The sequence below is a fragment of the Artemia franciscana genome, chromosome 16, assembly GCF_032884065.1.
Source record: "Artemia franciscana chromosome 16, ASM3288406v1, whole genome shotgun sequence".
NCBI classification, from domain to species: Eukaryota; Metazoa; Arthropoda; class Branchiopoda; order Anostraca; family Artemiidae; genus Artemia; species Artemia franciscana.
In genome coordinates this window covers 31,220,107-31,243,179 of record NC_088878.1, presented here as the reverse complement: position 1 = coordinate 31,243,179, position 23,073 = coordinate 31,220,107, and the positions used below count along the sequence as shown (strand labels likewise).

At 35.4% G+C, this 23,073-nt stretch overlaps 1 protein-coding gene across 1 annotated transcript in view; it reads right to left on the bottom strand.

Annotated features, from left to right (window-relative positions):
* Positions 1-23,073, bottom strand: part of LOC136037338 (neuroligin-1-like) — a 228,532-nt gene that overhangs the window by 113,679 nt on the left and 91,780 nt on the right. The window contains exon 5 of the mRNA XM_065720009.1: positions 6,221-6,372. Coding sequence (XP_065576081.1) covers positions 6,221-6,372 — 152 coding nt within the window. The remainder of the gene's footprint in view (positions 1-6,220; positions 6,373-23,073) is intronic.

The window sequence follows — 23,073 nt, the reverse complement described above, 5'->3', positions numbered from 1 at the left end:
TTAAGATTCTGTGACTTTTAGGGGGTGTTTCCCCCTATTTTCTAAAATAAGGCAAATTTTCTCAGGCTCGTAACTTTTTATGAAAAAGACTAAATTTGATGAAACTTATATATTTAAAATCAGCATAAAAATCTGATTCTTTTGATGTATATTTTAGCATCAAAATTTCGTTTTTTAGAGTTTCGTTTACTGTTGAGCCGGGTCGCTCCTTACTACAGTTCGTTACCACGAACTGTTTGATTACTGGTATAATATTAAATGATTCCATACTAAATCAAATAAGAAACGAAGATCGATGTTGGAATTTAACATTACTGGAACTATTGGCCTCATTCGTATCACTCTTTATTTAAGCCCCGCTATTGTACCGCCTATGATCACCCAAAAATGGATCTTAAAATGAGAGTGCGCAGAGATACAAGCTGGGACTAAGAAGTACGGATAATTACTTTCCATGAACCTGGCCGGGCACCAAAATCTATATCACATGATACTAGTTCATCTTTTGCGGCCAAGAACGCGTCCACTAGGCATAGTTAGAAGATTTTGCCGTTTGAAGCACCTTTAGGAAGCTTTTTTGCTTATGTAAATGGCATGGAGTCAGATAACAAGTTCTTTTACTCCAAGTCAAAACCAAGCAAATTTAAAATGGGTAGAGCTCTTTATTTAAAATACGCGAGTCCTGTGGTGGCGCAGTGGGTTTGACCTTAGCTTGGTAATACGGGACCCAGAGATCGAATCATGCTGCAGTAATGCACTGCAGGGCCGACGCAGGGACCTGAGTAGTCAAGAAGCGTCGTTAATCTGATACAATACAATAAAATACGCGAGCAAACTATTTTTTTTAACCTTTATCTTATTTCACTATGATAATTCCGCCCCTCAACCTACAAAAAACGAAAAAAAGAAGTACACTGAATAAAAATATAAAAACTATTACTATATGATATTCTATACCATACACTGTACCTATATTTTGAATAAAAAAAAGATCTTCAAAAGTCATTGATGGCGCATAAGACTTCGAATCGACTTTTCAGTTGCCGGGTCTTTTTTACAGGGACAAGTAGCAAGCTGACCGCTTGTAGAGGTAGAATATTCCGAAATTCTTCTTTTTTTTCATTCTTTTTATTAGTTTTACTTTCCCATCGGCTACTCAGTTTTATATGTGGGAAATCTTATGATGATGATTGTCTCAGGGGAAGAATTTCAGGTAACGAATAGTACTAGGGGGAAGGGGTCCATAGGAGCTATGTCTACGAGATAATTTTATGGAGGAATTACGAGGACACCAAGAAACTTGTCACCTATTAATTAATTTTACTGACGCGATTTCATCTCTATGTGAATATATTCTTGCTTGCTTATAGACCTCAGGCACAACAAATGAAAATATGTCCTCGGTTGCAGAACATCACGTGATTGTTTTCAGATTAGTGATTGACTAGCTGTTATGGATCCATACTAATTCAACATAAAATATGTCTCAAGGTATATGTTTTCCATTTTGTTAATTTTAATAGTCACAAGAGGTGCTCTACTCAATTTATTTTCATTCTTACTTTGTTTTTATACCACGTACAGTTTCCAGGTCTCTTCTGTCTTTGATTGAGAGACTTTACAGAGTTTTCTTTGGGGACTGGTCGAATTGTCTGAATTCATCCTTGTTAACTCACCCATCTCTCGTTTCATTTTTCCTCATTTAACATTTTGCAAATATTTAGATTTTTCCTGTTGTATGAAAAAAGACAGCTGTTTCATTTTTTTTCAAACTCCACTCTGCCGTCTCTTTGGAAAAGATGAGAGGCAATCAAAAGGGCTTTCTCCTTTGAAAAGACACTAAAAGGTCAATCAAATTCAAATTTGGGGCAAATGCTCTTTTGAAAGAGTGTCTCTTGATAAGAAAGCATAATAAACATATTGATAATAAAAATAAATTTCCATTATGTTTATTAAAGCCATTAATTATCTGATTTAATGACGCTGAGGAGTAATTTTTTTCTAGAACCAAAATATGTGTTTTAATATACCTTTTTTTGTACTAGATTCAAAATAATTTCAAATATTTTCATTGTCCTGGATTTTTAAACATTCAGGGGAATTTTGTAATTAGTTTTTGGGAATCCTCCTCTGAAAGGTTGATATTATTATTCTTTCCACCCAAGCTCTCCGTCATTTTTTTTTCTTTCCAGTAAGTGAGAACACCCCAAAATTACAGGACTGCCATTTAGTTTACAAAAATAGATACATATAATTTTTTATGCTAATTAATGGCTTGAATAACCAAATTATTTTATTGGGAGTTCATGTCTTAGAAATATAAATTAATTTGTCAAGAATGGGTTACATTTTCAAGAAAAAGCCAACTAATCATTTGAACATATTAAATATTTTATGGTAACGAACTGTAAGTAAGGAGCAACTTGCCCCAATAGTAACCGAAAGTCTAGCTAAAGAAATTTTGAAACAATTAATACGTCAAAAGATTTGACTTTTTATGATGATTCTTTATATGTAAAATCGATTAAGTTTAATTTTACCTATATAAAGCTACGAGCCTAAGAAATTTGCCTAATGTCTAGAAAAGAGGGGACGCCCCTCGAAAAAGATAAGCTATCTTAATGACACGGTCAGATTCAGAATATCAGAGAACCTTAAGGTAGAGGTTTAAAGTTCCTATCTACAAAACTGTGGGATTTGTTAGTCTTTTTGCCAGAAGACAGGTCGCGGAAGTGTGTTCATGTTTTTTTTCTCGTTTTTTCAGGGGTCATTGTATTCAACCAATTTTCCTAGAAGATCAAGAGGGGGCTCATTCAAATAAATGCTAAAAGCTCTAGTGCCATTTTTAAGTGACCGGAAGGATCAGTGGGCAACTAGCCCCCCTCCCATGCGTCTTTGTCACCAAAAGGGTTCGAAAAAAACTTTGAGATATCCATTTGGTTCAAGATAGGTGAAAGGTTCAATAACTATGCCTCTAGTAATGACTTGCCTCCACAGCTCCTTGGAACATGGATGTAAGCCATGCAAGTTGCGTGTTGTTCATATACAGAATTTGATATTTGGAAACATACGAACATTTTCGAGGGGAATTTTCAGCGGAGGATTTTAATTTTTCTGGAGTAATTTTCCACGAAGAGTAACTTGTAGGCAAGGATCGTAAAGAACGGTAATCTGTTGAGGGAGAAACTACATGATTGTGCTAAGTGGCTATTATTGTTATCTGATTTGCATTCTAGTGCAAACAATTTATTTTTCACTTCTATCATGTTACTGATCATCAACAATCGTTGAGTACGTTCATCTCCAGATCGCAAGCCTAAATTACTGTGCCCATTTGTTTGTTTCTGATATATTAAAGGGTATAAAAATTAAACAAGCGGCTATGCAGTGACTGCAAAAACACGTGCAATCGAATAAATACATTTTGTTGTTGATAATAAATAGCTTATTCTCAGCGAAGGACACATAGCTAAATCGTTATTTATTTTTTTGTTGCAATCTTCGTGGCTCCATAAGCAATGACAATGTACGTCTAGTCCTTGTAGTTTCCCAATGTAATTTTTAGCTTTGACTTATTTACTGTACCTTTGCTTGAATGCTTAAAGTGGAGAATTTTCCCGGAATAAATTTGCCGGGAGGCAACTCTAGATGGTGACGATTAGTCGAGCAAAAATAATTCTCACACTCCTGACGAGCTGTATCCTGCTCAAGGTTGTCTTGTCAAGCTCTGATTTAGCGACCTGCACTTAAAGGTTTTGCTGTCAAGGTTTTCTTTCAAGAACGAGCTTTAGTAACTCCTGCGATAAAGGAGAATGCTTGTATTTGTAAAAGACCAATATAGTTTCCACTTCGAAACAATCTTGGATCAATTGCAAGGGTTTGGCAAAAGGGTTTCCAGAAGTTACTCTGTAAGTTGCTCGATCCTGATCACATTATAGAGGAGGAATACAAATTTTCGGACCTCCGTCAAAACGCTGGCTTGCATATTTCTGACTAATCTGATGCACACCGGTAACGAAGGCAAAATGGTCTCTTCAGGAAGGAGGCCCTTGCTTCTTAGAATAACTCGTAACTTGCTGTAGTGGGAGGAATTCACTTTACTGGAAAACAAACATCCTATTAAAATATGGTAACAATTCACGAACTGTGCGTTTGTTGAAGGAGGGGGGGGGCAATTTTGTTGTTTTTCAATTTTTCGATGAAAATACCAAAAAACAGTTTTTAACAAAATTCTCAAGAAATTTCGGGAGGGGGTAGGTGTATTCCCAAAGTCTAGCGTCACCGTCACATTGTCACAACTTATAGAGTTTCTTTGAAACGGAATTTTATTAACAGAATCAAAACTGAATCATTTGGTTTCATATTTTCTTTAGTCAATGTGAAACCACTTTCTTGAAGACAAACTTTCTACCCTTTTATATATTGGATACAAATAAACGGTTGACTGGCATAAGGATATAAAAATTACCAGAAGTGTTTGATACTGTGTCACCATTCTTCTTTTCAGAATCTTCATCTTGAGTCTTACCTTTTTATAAGTTTAGAAGGGCCAACACCTTTTACTTGATACCATAAAAACAAAACTACAGCATTACTCCTAGAACACTTTTGCTGACAAAGCTAACCAAAGTTGCTACAGCACTAAATGTTGCCCAAACAGCTCAGATTTGGTGTTTATGTTTATATAAGTTCGCGGATACACCTTAAAAAGTGACAGAAATAACTCCGAAATGAAGAACAAACTACTTTCCTTAGAATTTGGAAGGGGAATTTAATTATATGAATCGTTTCCACAAAGAAAGGGAAGAAATTAAATCGGGAGTTTCATTTCTATTGTTATCTGTCTGTTGCAATACCGATTAATGGAAATTTAGCCCTGCTGGTAACATCTGTCTGAAGAAAGAGTAGAAATTGAAAAATTAGTATTTCCTCTACAATAAACTCTTTCTTTAATTATAAAAGCGTATAATTAGAATTTTTTCACTTACTGAATAAAGGGAATAAAGAAATAGAACTGATATAATAAAGATACTGTAAATATTATTAATTACTTGGTGACAATAGATCATTATTTCCATGTTAACTGAAATTAGCTTTATATATATTATGTATATATACAGGTTGTCTCTAAAAGGGATGGGAATAGTTTGTAAACAAAGACGTCATAGAAGTTGGAACTTAATGGAATGACAGAAAATGCAAAGTTTTGAACAGATGAGCCTAGAGCTCTTTATTGGCCTTTTTTGTGTATCTGACATAGAAGCAAGAGTTCATGTTCTGACCTTGCTTGGTCATTTTACTTGTAAAAGCTACTTGTTTTGTAAGAACTACACTATCTCCACTAGCAGAGTGATACTTCACATAAGCCGTATATTGGCATACTAAGCAGATATTACCTTATATCAACCTGTTCCTCCGAAGATGTTTAACACATTCATAAGGAGTCACCGATCATCTCCATCGATGTGGCCATTATGATACATCTTCCCAGTCGGGTGGAAAAGTTCCATTTAGTGAACCAGTTTGGTAGACGAGGCTCAACGTATTATATTGCACCCTGCTTGTCTGGAGCTCCACGACCACCACTGTTGAACGATCTTGGGAATTTGTGTTTCAAACATTTAACCACATGACCATGATACTTTAGCTTCGTCCTGTGGTGGCGCAGTGGGTTTGACCTTAGCTTGGTAATACGGGACCCAGAGATCGAATCATGCTGCAGGAATGCACTGCAGGGCCGACGCAGGGACCTTAGTAGTCAAGAAGCGTCGTTAATCCGATACAATACAATACTTTAGCTTCATGTGCTTGATGGCTTCAGTAATTAGAGTTACTTCTTGGGTCCAATAGATGCTATTGATGCACTTATGCATATGCGTTCAAGCCCTAGGAGTTCTTTTCCATTTTTTAGTCTAAGTTCCATGTTTTTGAGCCACCATTGAGAATACGTTGCTATTGTAGAATCTCAGCATTAGACGGCTTAGTTCACTTCATTTGGGAATTCGTGTTTCAAACATGTAACGCCATGACCATCATACTTTAGCTTCTTGCGCTTGATGGCTTCAGTTATTAGAGCTACTTTTTACGTACAATAGATGCTATGGATCCGCTTATGCGTTCAAGCCCAAGGAACCTTTTTATTTCTTTATTTTTGTCTAATTTTCTTTGTGTTACTCCTCTTCTTCTGTTCATGTTATTGGAAAGATAAATTATAACTTACCCAAACCTTGCAAAATTTGACCAATAGAATATAAAGGTTTCAGACAAAGCCAGCTCACTTCTTGTATAATTCATAGGAAAATATCCAAGACCATTCACGTAAGGGGCTCCGAAAACATAAGGCAAGTCTTCTCCGTGAATACAGCCTAATCTCTGAAAATAAAATGAACCTTTTAAAAGTTGGGTTTTCTATGATCCAGTTTCTATAATCCGTCTGCAAAAGGGTTTTATTAAGGGAGTTGTCATCTATAGACTCTTAATTGCCTCTCTAGCCCTTATAGACAAGTGTCTACACGTCCGTTGATTGTATAGAAGAACACAGTAATTACAGTGAAGGAGAGTTCTCAAGTATAGTGAAGTTCTCAAGTATAGATAGTTATAGTGAAAGAGACTTTCTCAAGGCAAATACCTTGAAAAAGGCGGAGTTATGTGAACCCAGAATCCTACTTTTTAAAAAAAAGCTTAATTCAGAACTTTTGCATTTAGTTTTCTGTTGTTTTGTCATCAAACTTATTTTTGATGACATATATTATGTATATATACATAATATATATAATATTATAATATTATATATATTATAAATTAATCTTAATATTATAAATATATATTTTATAATACATATATTTTAGCTTTAGTTTGTACGAAGTACAATTTTGTGGCCTGCACACGGCTAGAATGAAATTCAGCTCAAATATAACTAAATTTCACAATTTTGAGTCTCTGTCAAAGTGACAGAGGGTAGCTATGGAAGTCCAACAAAACTACAACGGAAAATATTAGAATGTTAAATATTAGATTGTAATTTTAAATTACAGAGAAATCACCAATGCAACAGCACAAACACACAAAAAAAAAGAAAAAGAAAGAGAGAGACAGACGAAGAAAAGGAAGAGTGTTTTCCTAAATTAGTGATTCATGTAGACCAGCGCTTGAATGAGGCCTTAACCCTACTCATCCATACAATCACATATTTATATTTTATAATATAATACAAATATTTGAAAATATTAGAAAAATCATTGAACCAATCGGGAAATCTTGATTTTTTTCTCAGAGGGCAGGAATCTCTTTTATGCCTCCTTTTATCCACTATTATCCTTTTATAAGACTCTTTTATGTCTTCTATTGTTAATTTTAATACATCACAGATATTGCCATTTTTTTGGAGAGTCTACATTGCATTTGATTGTCTCTGGGGCTTTGTGAAAGATAGAATATAGAAACAGGCTTAAAAAGACAATTTTAGGATACAGTTTACCGATTTATTGGGAAATGATTGTCCACAACCCTTGAATTTTATGTTTGGCCTTCATTAGTGCCAATCATAATTTGGCGCTCTTGCATTTTGGATCTAAGTTTAATGGGATAATATGGTCCAAACCCCGTTTATTTTATGTTTTGCTTCCATTGGAGCCAAGAATAGTTTGGTCTATGTAGCTTTTTGGTTCTCTAGTTTGCTGGGAAGGGATGGTCCATACCCCATAAATTCTTTTTTTGACTTCCATTAGTGCCAAGTATAGTTTGGCTCTCTTACTTTTTGGCTTTTTATTTTAATGGGAAATGCTGGTCCACGACCCATGAATTTTATGTCTGACTTCCATTAGAAACAAACATAGTTTGACACTCTAGTTTTGGTTCTCTAGTTTATTGAAAAATAAGGGTCCAAACCCCGTGAGTCTTATGTTTGCTTCGATTAGAGCCAAACATAGTTTGGCCGGTCTAGTTTTTGCTGGGGATAATTTAAAGGAAACTTTTAAGTCGATCTAGGGAACTTGTGACAATTAGAGGATCGCATTTGTTTTCTGGTTGTAACTGTATCTTATTTCCCTTGTTCATCTATTTTCTTTAACGCTAGCAAGTTTTTTTGTTCCTTTCTCCTAGTTTCTCCCCCCCCCCTGTTATTTTAAATTGTCCAAATAAAAGTGTATTTTTGGTTCTGGAGCAATCTACAATTTGATTTGCTTGGCTTCCATTAGAGACGAACTTTTCTTACCGAGTGATTAAAACAATTTATGATCAATCACTGAAGTACTTCCCATTTTTTCTCTCTCTCCCTCTCTCTCTCTCTCCCTTTCTTTCTCTCTCTCTCTCTTTCTCTCTCTCTCTCTTTATTTTATTTGTTTTGTTTATGAGCTAGTGTTTAACTAGTATGAATCTACTTCCTCCTTTAAAGGCCATAGAAAGGGGTGATAATGCAGGAGAATGTAGGGGAGAGGGGAATTAGGACTTTTGTTTTCTAAAGTGAAGATACAAAAAAAAAAAAATTTCCAAAATCTAGAAAGGGGCAATTATGATTTTTTGTTCTTTTTCCACGAAAATACCAAAAAGAAGGTGTTTTTCAAAATCAAGGGAGAGAGACAATGACATCAGAGGGAATTTGCCCCCTTCATATTATTCTCCCAAATCAGCAAACTTAGCCATGGAACCTTTTTGAGGATTAGTGCATTGTATTTGTTTTCTGTTTGTGAATAAGTCTTATCGTCCTAGCTATTTCTCTTTTTCCAAGGCTTGCAGTTTTTTTTTCTTTTTACTTAGTTTCCTCAGCCATCACATCACTTTAAATTGTCCAAACGGGAAAGCTTTTCTTTCTTAAGCGCATATTGCCCAACACATAAAACCAGGATAAGAGTGGGTCATAATCAAAAGGGTAAAGTAGTATGCCGCTCAACAGGATATCAAATATATCCTTCATGTAATTCCAACAGTCACCACGTATAATCTTTCTCATAAAATGATATGATTAACTACTCTTGTTATCCTTTCAATGACTTTTAAAGCTGGGACAAACTTATTACACTAGTTGACGTTGACACAACCAAAACTTTGAGGGAATTTAAAGATTTTGTTTTAGGGGAAAAGGAGTGATTTGGGAAGGATGAGTATATTATGATTAAACCAGAAATTGTCTTTGGCATTGATATCTAGATTTGTGTACATTTTTCTTTTTAGCCAATACTGCAGCACCAGATGCATCATTGTTGCCAGATAGAGTACTAATTCTTTTCAAAATTTGGTCTTTAGGGTTAAGCATAGTCTATTAAACCACCTGTATTCTCCAAACGGTTACCTGGATTAGCCCAGGGAAGGTAAGAGTTTGCAAAAGCCCAGAATGGCTGACTCCCAACGCCCTGCAGCACGTCCTGCTGAGGGACTATGAAACGAAGATTAGCGCCACCATTTTGGACTGTAAAATCTGGCACTCTATTTGCCTACTCCTCCTTTTGAGCTACCACTTGGCCTAAATTTTGCTTGGAACTTGAATTTTGATTTGGAGTTTGATATGTTGAAACCAAAATTTAAACGAGTTTATAAATATTTCACCAATCTTAACGCCAAAATGCTTGTAGAAAATAGTCACTTGTCCTATTTTTTTACCAAAAGCATTTTTAACGCGAAATAAGTATTTTTAAATCTTGCTAAAAAAAAAACTAGTCTTAAGTATGGACGGACTGAGCCGAAGAAGAAGCTATATTTTAACACAGTATAAAAGTAGCAAATTCCTGGCTGTGTATGAAAAACAACCTAAGTGAAGGAACAAGGCTAGATCTAAATAAGCTTAGTGCTCAATAAATTTTTTTGTGGAAAAATTGAACTAATTCCAAACTGCACATTTTCAATTACGCGAGGTGAAGACGATTTGGAGTCCTGACGTGTAATGAGTCTATTGACAAAGGGCGTTTTATGCAGTCTAACAATTACTAGAGAACAACACGTAAATTAAAAAAATACTCAAAATTCACAAACTAGACCATGAAAAGAGACAAAATCAAGACGACCCGTAAAATGGAAATTCTAAATAGGTGAAAATAAACAATCTAGACCATCAAATGTGACACGAACAATCCAAGCAACTAAGGGACAGGACACTGAAAAAAGGATGGAAGTAATGATAAACGAAAATGAAGAACAAAGAATATACGGTGAGAATGCTTGTGATGACAACAACTACAATGAGTCAAAAAGTAAAGAATAAAGAAAAATATGCGGTTAGAAGATGAGCGACAGAGAGAATTACAACCACTCAACAACGAAAGTGCAGAACAAAAAACAAAATGTGGTTACAAGACATGGGACAATGAGGATCAACACAAATAAGACACAAAAGATGAATCTCAAGACCTAAAACTAAATAATAATAGATGATAATGCTAATGCGTAATTAGAAAAACAAAAAGATACAAGTCTGCTGCGAAAGTGAACAGCAAAAAAATATTCTGTTAAAAGACATGCAAAAATGAGGACCAGATTGCATCCCAAATGAAATTGAAGAACAATCAAATATGCGGTTAAATCAGAATGTATCAAAACTGAAAGTGAAGAACGAAGAATTGTGTGGTTAGATGACAAGCGACAACGAGAATTAGAACGCGTCAAAAATGAAAGTGAAGAAAAAACGATTGTACATCAAGAGGATACAAGAAAGCGAGCATCAGAACGTGTAAAATTAAGATTTAACAACAAAGAATTAATGGTTAGAAGAAAAGCGACAGCGAGAATCAGAATGAGTCAAAAAGGAAAGTGAAGAAAAAAGAAATATTAATTTAGAAGAACAACGCCGTTGTAATCTTTGGCACCACCAAACTGTGGTACAAAGTCCCGTAAAACCTACAAAGATGGCGTAAACTATTCAAGTCTTAATTATAAGTAATTAGGGCCCTTCAACGTTGTATTTTTTCACTGCACAGCCCTCCATTTTCCGAAGAAAAGAGTAGATTCAAGATTCCTGCTCGTTTGGTCGACGTGCATTCCCATTTCCATAATTCTCAAATGAATTGGTATGCCTTTGGTTAGGACGTCACTTGTTTTCTAAAGAGTTCCACAAACGAATCCGAACTTTGAACTCATTTTGTGCTTTAGCTTTATTCAACGTAAGTGACGAATGAACCATCAACAGTCGTAATGTTTTCAGCTTCAAAGAAGCTTGACAAATTCATCGCAAAATCTATTTAGCGGCACATCCATCAAAGACCCTTGAAGGCCATTTTAAACCACCTTCACATGGCTAAATGAACTTTTTAAACCCTGATGAAATTGTTGAAGAACGCCTTGCACATCTTTAAATTATGGGATCTCTCGTAATCTAATGGATCTCTTGGAAGATACATTCCAGGACATAAACAACTATGCCAAAGGTTATAAGAAAACGCGAAAAATGGAGGATGATGTAAATCAACAAGCTGCTTCATTGGGACAACAACCTCGGTTAGAAGACGAACGAGAATGAGAATCAATATATATAATAAGACTGCCGCGGGTCTTCCCGTACTATATATATAAAGTGTATATATATATATATATATATATATATATATATATATATATATATATATATATATATATATATATATATACATATATACATATATATCTATATATATAAAAATAAGTTGTCTGTCTGTGTGTCTGTCTGTCAGGTGACGTCATGTTTCTCTGTCGACTGACGTCATGAAGTTAGTTGTCGTCATTTTTGCTATGACGGTGACGTCATTAAAGATATTTAAGACATATATGTTCACGTAGAAATCTATTAATGTTTAACTTTAAAATGACTGATGAACTTACAATGGCAAAAGCCGATGAAGATGCTCAAAGAGTCTATGCCAAAAAACTTGCTGCTGATAGAGAAAGTCAGAAAAGAAAGCGTGCCGAGGAATCAAAAGAACAGCAAGGAAACAGGCTTGAGGTTAAAGAACGCAAAACCGCGTAGTTAGATAAAGATCCACCTGGACAGCGAGAGTCAAAACATATCAAAACTGAAAATGATAGCGATGATGATTGGGTTTGGGATTTTGACTTGGATAAGGTCATCAATGCCTACCAGATTTTAGTTAAAAAAACAAAGGTTCGGCGATATGTATTTCATAGTGAAGCTGAAAAATAAAGAAGAAAAAGAAAACTGAAAAAGAAAAAATGTAAAAAACTAAAAAATACTAAAAAGAAAAAACACTCAAAGAGAAATTACAGACCGGGACACAAATGACGACCGGGACAGAGGGAATATAAATAACGACCGGGACATTCAAAGAGAAAGTACAGACTGGGATACCGTGACACAAATGACGACCGGGACACAGGGAATATAAATGACGACCAGGACACAGGTATTTAAGAATATCGTTCAAAGACAAATTTTTAATTGTAAGAAGACCGTTGAAAGAGAAATTTCTAATTGTAAAATGATTGAAGAACCTACAATGGCAACACCCGAGGAAGCTGCTCAAAACGAATGTATTCAAGCCGAAGTAGCTGAGTTGGTAAAGCGTTATGTTTCAGGTTCTAGGTCCGAGAGGCTCCAGGTTTGAACCTTGGCTTTAGTATTAATACAAAAGAAGAAAAAAACTAAAAAAGGTAAAAACTACAAAAAAATGTTTCTGTGTCGACTGATGTCATGAAGTTAGTTGTCGTCATTTTTGCTATGACGGTGACGTCATTAAAGATATTTAAGACATATATGTTCACGTAGAAATCTATTAATGTTTAAGTTTAAAATGACTGATGAACTTACAATGGCAAAAGCCGATGAAGATGCTCAAAGAGTCTATGCCAAAAAACTTGCTGCTGATAGAGAAAGTCAGAAAAGAAAGCGTGCCGAGGAATCAAAAGAACAGCAAGGAAACAGGCTTGAGGCTAAAGAACGCAAAACCGCGCAGTTAGATGAAGATCCACCTGGACAGCGAGAGTCAAAACATATCAAAACTGAAAATGATAGCGATGATGATTGGGTTTGGGATTTTGACTTGGATAAGGTCATCAATGCCTACCAGATTTTAGTTAAAAAAACAAAGGTTCGGCGATATGTATTTTATAGTGAAGCTGAAAAATAAAGAAGAAAAAGAAAACTGAAAAAATAAAAAATGTAAAAAACTAAAAAATACTAAAAAGAAAAAACACTCAAAGAGAAATTACAGACCGGGACACAAATGACGACCGGGACAGAGGGAATATAAATAACGACCGGGTCACTCAAAGAGAAATTACAGACTGGGATACCGGGACACAAATGACGACCGGGACACAGGGAATATAAATGACGACCAGGACACAGGTATTTAAGAATATCGTTCAAAGACAAATTTTTAATTGTAAGAAGACCGTTGAAAGAGAAATTTCTAATTGTAAAATGACTGAAGAACCTACAATGGCAACACCCGAGGAAGCTGCTCAAAACGAATGTATTCAAGCCGAAGTAGCTGAGTTGGTAAAGCGTTGTGTTTCAGGTTCTAGGTCCGAGAGGCTCCAGGTTTGAACCTTGGCTTTAGCATTAATACAAAAGAAGAAAAAAACTAAAAAAGGTAAAAACTACAAAAAAACTAATATGACGCGTAACGACTTACGCGCGCGGGGGGGCTTGGGGGGGGGCGCGAAGCGCACCACCAACTAGGTGTTGGGGTGGCGCGAAGCGCCACCCCAACAGCTAGTATATATATATATATATATATATATATATATATATATATATATATATATATATATATATATATATATATATATATATATATATATATATATATATATTTATATATATATATATATATATATATATATATATATATATATATATATATATATATATATATATATATATATATATATATATATATATATATATATATATATATATATATATATATATATATATATATATATATATACTACTACTGCTACTACTACTACTACTACAGCAAAATGCCACCTGAAGCCACACAGCCACGAACACTTCTCCTTCATGTCAATTTATTCAAAGTTTGCCTCTTTACACCCTCCCAGGAAGTTACCATTTCCTTTATATCTTTCTTTATGACATCCTCTCGGCCCCCGGTGTCCCGGTCTGTAATTCCTCGGCATTATTTTTTTTGGTAATTTCTCTTTGAGCCTCAAGCCTGTTTTCACATTGTTCTTGTGATTCCTCGGCACGCTTTCTTTTGATATTATCTCTTTGAGCCACAAGCCTGTTTTCACGTTGTTCCTGTGATTCCTCGGCACGCTTTGTTTTCTTACTTTGTCTTTTAGCCGAAAGCCTTTTGGCATTAACTCTTTGAGCCGCTTCCTCGGCTGTTTCTTCTGCCATTGTAGGATTTATACTAAAATTTCTCTTTGAATTGCCCCTTATATAGTTATAATGGCGTCATTTACAAAGCCTTATATACTTATAATGAAGTCATATGCGTACAAACAAACAAACATACAACTTATTTTTATACTAGCTGGGACCACTCGGCTTCGCCGCCTGGCCCCATCTAGCGGCACGCGGCAGGCTTCTATATATGGATTCTCATATGTATATACAACGGATATGTGCTAATTTTTAACTGCGTAAAACTTGTGGATATACAACATTCTTCACTGTTCCATTGTCTGTGAATATAAATAGATTGTCCGGTTTCCCGACTCTTGAGCATGCAACATATGATTGTCCATGGAAAAACAATCCGTATTAAGATCTATACCGCATTTTTCTAATGATTGCCCTTGAGCTTTGTTCATGGTGATCGCAAATGCTAATCGAATTGGGAATTGCAAACTTTTAAATTGAAAAGGCAGATCCGTTCGAATCATGGGAATGCTAAAAATAAGAACAGCCTCACCCTCGGAGGGCCCTTTCAAAATTGTGAAACGTTTTTTGTACGGCAAGTTGCGTGCCGTTGCAAAGATTTGGTGGGTTAATATTTCGCAACAATATTATTGGTACGCCTATTTTTAGTTGTAGCATGTGTGGGGGAAACCCTGGGAGATTCAGGGAATTTAAGAATTCTAATGGATAGTTAACCGCTTCATTTGATTTCAGAACTGTGTTGCCTGACTTGTAAATGACTGCCTGGTCTCGTATCTCACTTAGCCATTTATGATTTTTATAAATGGTTAGAATATTTGGAACTACCTTTTCAACCAAATCCTTTTTTGACGTCACTTAATTACAGAATTCAGGAGGCAGTTGTATACGTCCTGAAATTGAGTCAACTGGGAGCTTTCTGTTTCCAATTGCCAGCAACTGATCTGAAATTATTTTACCATTTTGAAAATATTTTTGCAGTCGGACTCGCATATTTATAGTTAACTAGCTGTTGGTGTGGAGCTTCGTGCCACACCAACACCTAGTTGGCGGGGGCACTTCACGCCCCCAAGCCCCCCCCCCCCGCGCACGTAAGTCGTTATGCGCCATATTAGTTACGTGCCATTGTAGTTGTGTTCCTGTGTCCCACCTGTGATTATATATATATATATATATATATATATATATATATATATATATATATATATATATATATATATATATATATATATATATAAATATAATATATATATATATATATATATATACATATATATATATATATATATATATATATATATATATATATATATATATATATATATATATATATATATATATATATACATATATATATATATATATATATACTAGCTGTTGGGGTGGCACTTCGCGCCACCCCAACACCTAGTTGGTGGGGTGCTTCGCGCCCCCCCAAGCCCCCCCCGCGCGCGTAAGTCGTTACGTGCCATATTAGTTACGCGCCATTGTAGTTGTGTCCCTGTGTCCCACCTGTGAATAGAGATAGATATAAATATATGTTTTTAACTACGTAAAACATGCGAATATACAACATTCTTCGCTGTCCCATTGTCTGTGCATATAAATAGATTGTCAGGTTTACTGACTCTTGAACATGCAACATATAATTGTCCATGGGAAAAACAATCCGTATTCAGATCTATACCTCATTATTCTAATGATGTGTCCCTGTGTCCCGGTCGTCATTTATATTCCCTGTGTCCCGGTCGTCATTTGTGTCCCGGTGTCCCGGTCTGTAATTTCTATTCGAACAATCCCTGTGTCCCGGTCGTCATTTATATATCCCGCCTGTGCCCCCGGCGTCCCCGTTGTAGTTGTGTCCCTGTGTCCCGGTCGTCATTTATATTCCCTGTGTCCCGGTCGTGATTTGTGTCCCAGTCTGTAATTTCTCTTTGAGGTTCCCGGTCGTCACTTATATTCCCTCTGTCTCGGTCTAATGACGTCACCGTCAAAGCAAAAATGACGACAACTAATTTCATGACGTCAGCCGACACAGAAACATGACGTCACCTGATCCACAGATCCACAGACAGATAACTTATTTTTATATATATAGATATATATATATATATATGCATATATATATATATATATAATATAGATGTGTTTTAACTACGTAAAACTTGAGAATATACAATATTCTTCACTGTCCCATTGTCTGTGCACATAAATAGATTGTCAGGTTTACCGACTCTTGAACATGCAACATATAATTGTCCATGGGAAAACAATCCGGATTCAGATCTATACCGCATTTTTCTAATGATTGCCCTTGGGCTTTGTTGATGGTAATTGCTAATCGAATATTTCCTGTGTCCTCTCGTCATTTATATATCCCCCGTGTGCCCTTCCGACCCCCAACGTTGTAGTTATGTCCCTGTGTCCCGGTCGTCATTTATATTCCCTGTGTCCCGGTCGTCATTTGTGTCCCGATGTCTCGGTCTATAATTTCTCTTTGAGTGTCTCGGTCGTCATTTATATTCTCTGTGTCCCGCTTGTAATTTGTGTCCCGGTGTCCCGGTCTGTAATTTCTCTTTGAGTGTCCCGGTCGTCGTTTATATTCCTTGTGCCCCGGTGTCCCGGTCTGTAACATACAGACCGGATTTTTTCATCAATTGTGTAAATTTGTTCATGATCCCATTCTACACATGTAGAAATAGAAGCAGTACGATTAGGTGAAGGCATTCCCAAAGGCTTGAGAAGTTTGTTTGCAATAGATAAGCACATATCTTCGATCATAACTAAAATGTAGTTATAAATTACTGTTGGAAAGTCCAAGGTCATATCTGACCTTTCTAGCCGTATTCGGTGGAGTATATTCTCGGCCATTTGCGATTTGTATTTCTCCCATAACTCTGTAGGAGATGAAGGAGAGCAACTTTTGCCGGAAGACACGGGCCGTAATGTCATGTCTATGAACCGGCGATTGTCCCGGATGTAAAAGTTGTTGTATCTAATCCCAAGATGTATTATATATAAATGTAATAAATGACGAATCATTAATCTATAGGCATAATATTTCATTGCGCTGCATTTCTTATCCATTTCTTTGTTAGTGGCTGGATTTATCAATTTAATATTAAAGTGATAGCCGTCGCCTCCATCCCAAAAAATGATAGGATATTGTAGGGCATCGTAGCTTCAATGAGTTTAATAAAAAATTCTCTTTGAAACACCTTCTTATATACTTGTAATGACGTCATATACAAAGCCTTGGACGTCATATACAAATCACCGACCATAACGATTGCCACTTCGTTGATAGTTGCGTATCAGTAGGCATCAATTCGATTGCTGTTTTGAAAAGAAGCACTAAATTATTATTTATGTGGAAAAGATGTTGCAACTGGGAAACGATAGTCCTTTCAACGTCTTTTTTTTTATCATCGGTTATCACTTTCAAGTTATTTGGTTTGTTTTATCTTGACTTGTGTTTCGTCACTATGAAATACATATCGCCGAACCTTTGCTTTTCTTAACTAAAATCTGGTAGGCATTGATGACCTTATCCAAGTCAAAATCCCAAACCCAATCATCATCGCTATCATTTTCAGTTTTGATACGTTTTGACTCTCGCTTTCCAGGTTGTTTCAGGTTGCTCTTGGGATTCCTCAGCACACTTTCTTTTGGTGATTTCTCTTTGAGACGCAAGCCTGTTTTCACGCTGTTGTTGTGATTCCTCTGCACGCTTTCTTTTCATACTTTCTCTATTAGCCGGAAGCCTGTTTTCACGCTGTTATTGTGATTCCTCGGCACGCTTTCTTTTCTTACTTTCTCTATTAGCCGCAAGCCTTTTGGCATTAGCTCTTTGAGCAGCTTCCTCGGGTGTTTCTTCTGCCATTGTAGGTTCTTCTGTCATTTTAAGATCTATATTAAAAATTTCTCTTTGAAATGCCTTCTTATATACTTATAATGACGTCATATACAGAGCCTTTGACGTCATAACAAACATGACGTCAGTCGACAAACAACTTCATGACGGCATAATGCTCAATCCTTATAATGACGTCAACAATGACAAACATTACGCCAGTCGACACACAAACATGACGTCAGTCAACACACAAACAAACAACTTATTTATATACATATAGATATATAGATTTAAAATACTTCTGCAGAGAAGCTAAGCAGACGACTTAAAAACAATTCTAATCCGATTGGCTTTCTCAGAATTGACAGTCGATAGCATTTTGATTCTCTCAAAAGAAAAATTACCGTTTTGCGCCACAAAAAGCCAGATAATAATTCTCTTTTGCTACTTATTACGGACACTAGAACATTCAGTTACTGTCTGAATGATAGCTTTACACGTATTCATGAACAACTGATTCAATACTAGAGCCCCTGTTTAAAAAAAATAAAATAAAGAAAAACAATTATATAAATTCACATGTGTTTATGATGACATCATATAACCATCTTTCCAAAAAAATTAAAATCTTGCTTTTTATAGATGGGAGATCGTAACCCTGCAGTTCGGTTTTGTGGTATGCTGAACTTCATGGTGTGGTTTTCATCATTCTTTTTGGGGCTATTCTCCTTTTTAAAAGAGGAAAAACATTTTTTAGGCTTAAAACTGTTTTTGGACAACTTCGAACTTTGTTAGCTTTTACATATTAGGAAATAACATTAAAAGACACATTTTTTAAAGCCTACAATTAGTTATCAAAATTTTATTTTTCAATGTGTCCGGTACAATTATCAAAAAACACTCTTAACTTATAGGTCGTCACTACAAACTATTTTATCCGTTCTATAATGTTCGTATACTTATTAAAAATAAATATAAATTTCAAAGATACTTTTTACTGATTTAATTTTTTAAGGAAAAGTGCGGACTAATACTGGAACGTTTTTTTGACATTACTCAACTTTCTACTGACTGGTGAAAGGTTTAGGACTATTTTTTTTCTGCTTCTTTATGGTTTCCAATTGATTTTAGAGCTTTTTATCCATACTAGAACAATTGATCAATAACAGTTCGACGGAGGTGTGAGGGATTAACTACACAAAGAAGACTTTGACTGATGTAGGAAACTAAGTGCATTGGCGCCAGGTTTTGACTTTTCCTTGTTACGGGGTTATAAGTTGGAATTTCGTTCAGTCCTGGTGTACCATCATTAAGTAATTATAGATTTTTCCCACCCCTCTTTTCTCCTTAAGAAAAAGTTTACTGCTTAAGCTCTTGGATCAGAGACTCCCAATGACTCAATATTGATACTAAAATTTTGATACGAAAAAATTCTTTTAGTACGGTAAGGGGGATTTTTTTATATGGGGAAATACTGTTTGGAACATGTTTTTCAAACGTTGGTAGTTTTCATAAGTGAATCTTGGTATGGTGCTAAACTTTCACAGATGACCTTGATGCCTAGTAGTGAAAGAAAAACAGAGGATTTACTTGCAAAAAATCTATGAAACTAAAACCGTTTTGTTTATTTTACTGGCATAAAATTTTAAACAGAATAACCAATCAGGTGAACATACCTTTCCTTTTTTTATTGGTTTAAAATTTTGCACCGAAACAATTAGCTTTTAAAACGAGGGTTAACTGGCTTCTCCTACTGAATTGTACTTAAAGAATAATCTAAACTGGCTTGCGACAACATGTCAAATAAAAGTAAGCTGTAAGTCGCAAGACTCTTTTTTTCTCTTTTAATCTATCTTTTATTTTTCTCTCTATAATAAGGCACCTAATTAAAGCCGATTTAACCAAAGAGTTTTAGAATCTGTTTATTTTTTAATTTAGTTAAACTTTCTTTTACGTTTGTTACCGGTTCGCTTTCAAATTGACATCATTCAAATATGCGTTGATTGTAAAAATATTTATAAAATTTAAGCTTTTCTGCTGAAAATAAAATTTAGCTTGCAATTTGAATTTTTGTTCAAATTTGACTATTCAGCTGAAGTTTTCTCTCGGAGGTTTTCTTTTTGGTTTTGGTTTTCTTTTTTGGAGTTTTCTTTTTTCTCTTCTGATACATTTTATCCGTAGATTTTTTATTTTATTTTGTTTTGTCACGTCACATAGATTACCAGTGGATATTTCATATTCCCAAACTTTCTTATGTACCTTTCACGACAAATTCATCATCCATATCTCACTGCTGCTTTTTCGTTTATTGATAGATCATTGCCTTTACTTAACGATCCTGAAAATATAGTTTATAAACGTATATAATTATCCTTTGCCTCTCTTGTTCTTCTTGTTAGAAACTTAGCTCCTTTACTTTATCACGGGCTAATTTGTTGTTTTATATCTTTGTTTAGTTTACTGGGCTTCTCTTTTTATCCATCGTTTTAAACTGTTTCGTTTTTTCTTTATTTTAGGTGGGTAATAAATTATTAATTTTTCTTATGGTAAACCTCAAAGATCCTTTTCCTTTTATATCTTTGAAGATTAGTTTCAATGGAAAACTTAAAAATTCTTGTAAGAGGATATGTGGTCTTAAGGAAGATCAAAAAGAATTTTTTATATAACGGAATTCTTTGGTTCATTTTTGTCCCGAAAAGATTAGAAAATGATAGAGCTCTGTTGCCTGGTTACACTGTCTTTTTGTAAATATCTAATATATTGCTTCAAGGAAAATTTTAGTTGCAGAAAAGAATTATGAGGGGATTTCAAAAATATACTTGATGGTGTTTTTCACTTTATACTAATTTGCAAATTCTTTTTTCAAAACAATAGCTATTCAAAAAAATAAAAAACCTTATTGAAAACTTGAGACGAGCAGAAATAAAGTCGTAATCCCCTTCTTTTCTTCCTCAATTGAAGATTCTAGGTTCTCTTAGGCCCTTCTCCAGGGCCCCCTATGAATTTCAACTTAATCCCAAACGCCATTCCAAGGATATTGTAGATACGCTATTTACATTACAGGCCTCAGGTATGTTCTCTTTTTTTTCTAGTTGTTGCTTATATTGTATCCCCCATAAATATATTGCCTATATAGAATTTATCGCTTGTATATTATTTTTTTGTTCTTATCCCCCTTGTATCCCTGGCCATGGAGCCTTTCGAGGGGAAATAAGTGTATTGTAATTCGATTTTGAATCGTATTTTGTATTGTCTTCTAATTAATATTAATAAACTTCTCTCTCTCTCTCTCTCTCTCTCTCTCTCTCTCTCTCTCTCTCTCTCTCTCTCTCTCTCTCTCTCTCTCTCTCTCTCTCTCTCTCTCTCTCTCTCTCTCTCTCTCTCTCTCTCACATTAATTGCCAACTCATAGTGTTTGTTTTATTTGACTCACTACTTAAAGGTGAATACATTATAAGTAGCGTAGGGGTTTACAGTGTAAAAATATTTAGGCGGAAAGGAGAAAATTTTCCTTTGCCTACTCTTCTACCCAATTCCCTGAGTTTTTATTCATTTTATCCCCAGTCGAAACTCTCCGATATTTTCAAATGGATACCCCAAATCGTTCCTCTATATATTTCCTGTATAATGTTTTAGAAACCACGTACCACATAATTTCGTACCGCATTTTATTTTACTCACAGCCTAGACGAAAAAAATATAATTGCCATGGGGGGTTATAATAACAATATGTTAATGTAGATCAGAGAGATATAATTATCAGTCCGCCCCCTATTAAAAATTTGAAATTCCATTTCTCCTGTCACCTCCCATTACCCGAAACTTTCACGCATATGCTCATTCGTTCTATAGATGTTGCAAATTTACTATTCTGACCCCTCTCATTACCTGAAAGTTTCATGTATATCCCCCATTCATTCCAAAGATGTTGCATATATACTATTCTGACAACCACGATACACATATTGCCTTTAAATTCATCTCTACATCCTCGTCAAAGTGAAATTTTGAGAGTTACTGGAATTCCCAACATCTTCCAAAATCTGAATACCCAATTTTCCTAATCTGTGTATATTGAGTGTCTTTTCATTTACATTGGCTCTTCAACCTACATAAATTCTAATTTCACAGTGGCTTAAATAGATAAAACTCTCAGGAAAATTTGTTTTAGTTTCACTATGTTTGTTTCACTGTATGTTTAGTTTCACTCGGGCTTGCGAAGACAATACAATTTGGGTCCCCTCATTTCCTCCCTCTAAACATAAAATTTGAGTTTCCCTTGCCCTGTCCCTCCCTTCCAACGCTATGAAAGTCTTATTTCAACCTCGATTAGAGGAAAACCACTTACCTAATTGTAAAAGTACTCAAAAGCCATACCTTAAAATCTACCGTTTGTTAAACCGCAAGTTGTACAAAACCCTCTATTCGCAAGTTGCGGAACCTCAGTACGGCCTAAATAAAGAGCATTTTTTGATCCCTTTGCAAGGAACGGGCGGTTCTAAAAAACTTTAAAGGGAGCTAATTAGATTAGAATTTCAATGTTCTAGTGCTCTTTGTAAGATTTGAAAGGGATTGAGGGGTATTCAGCTTCTTTCCATCCTGGTTTTGCTGCCTGAGCCGTTCCGAAATCCCCTAATATCCAAGATTTAAGTTTCCTCTAACGCATCTCTTCCCTTCCGCCAGTCTGAGATAGTCATTTTAATGCAAATACTCGGCAGCAAGGCAATGAATTGGCACTCGCAGATGGCAGGCATGCAGGAATTCTTTCATAACCCAAAAACATTTTTTTCATTGGGGGAAGGTGGGAGGATAAAAAATACAATTATTTGATGCAATTGAATTAAAAGTCCTTGTAAATTCAAGAAAATTGAGGATTCTAGGGAGAGGGGCCGGGAAGCCACCCCCTTGTATGTCCCCGCCCAAGAATCTGGGACAAAGGCTGTGCATTA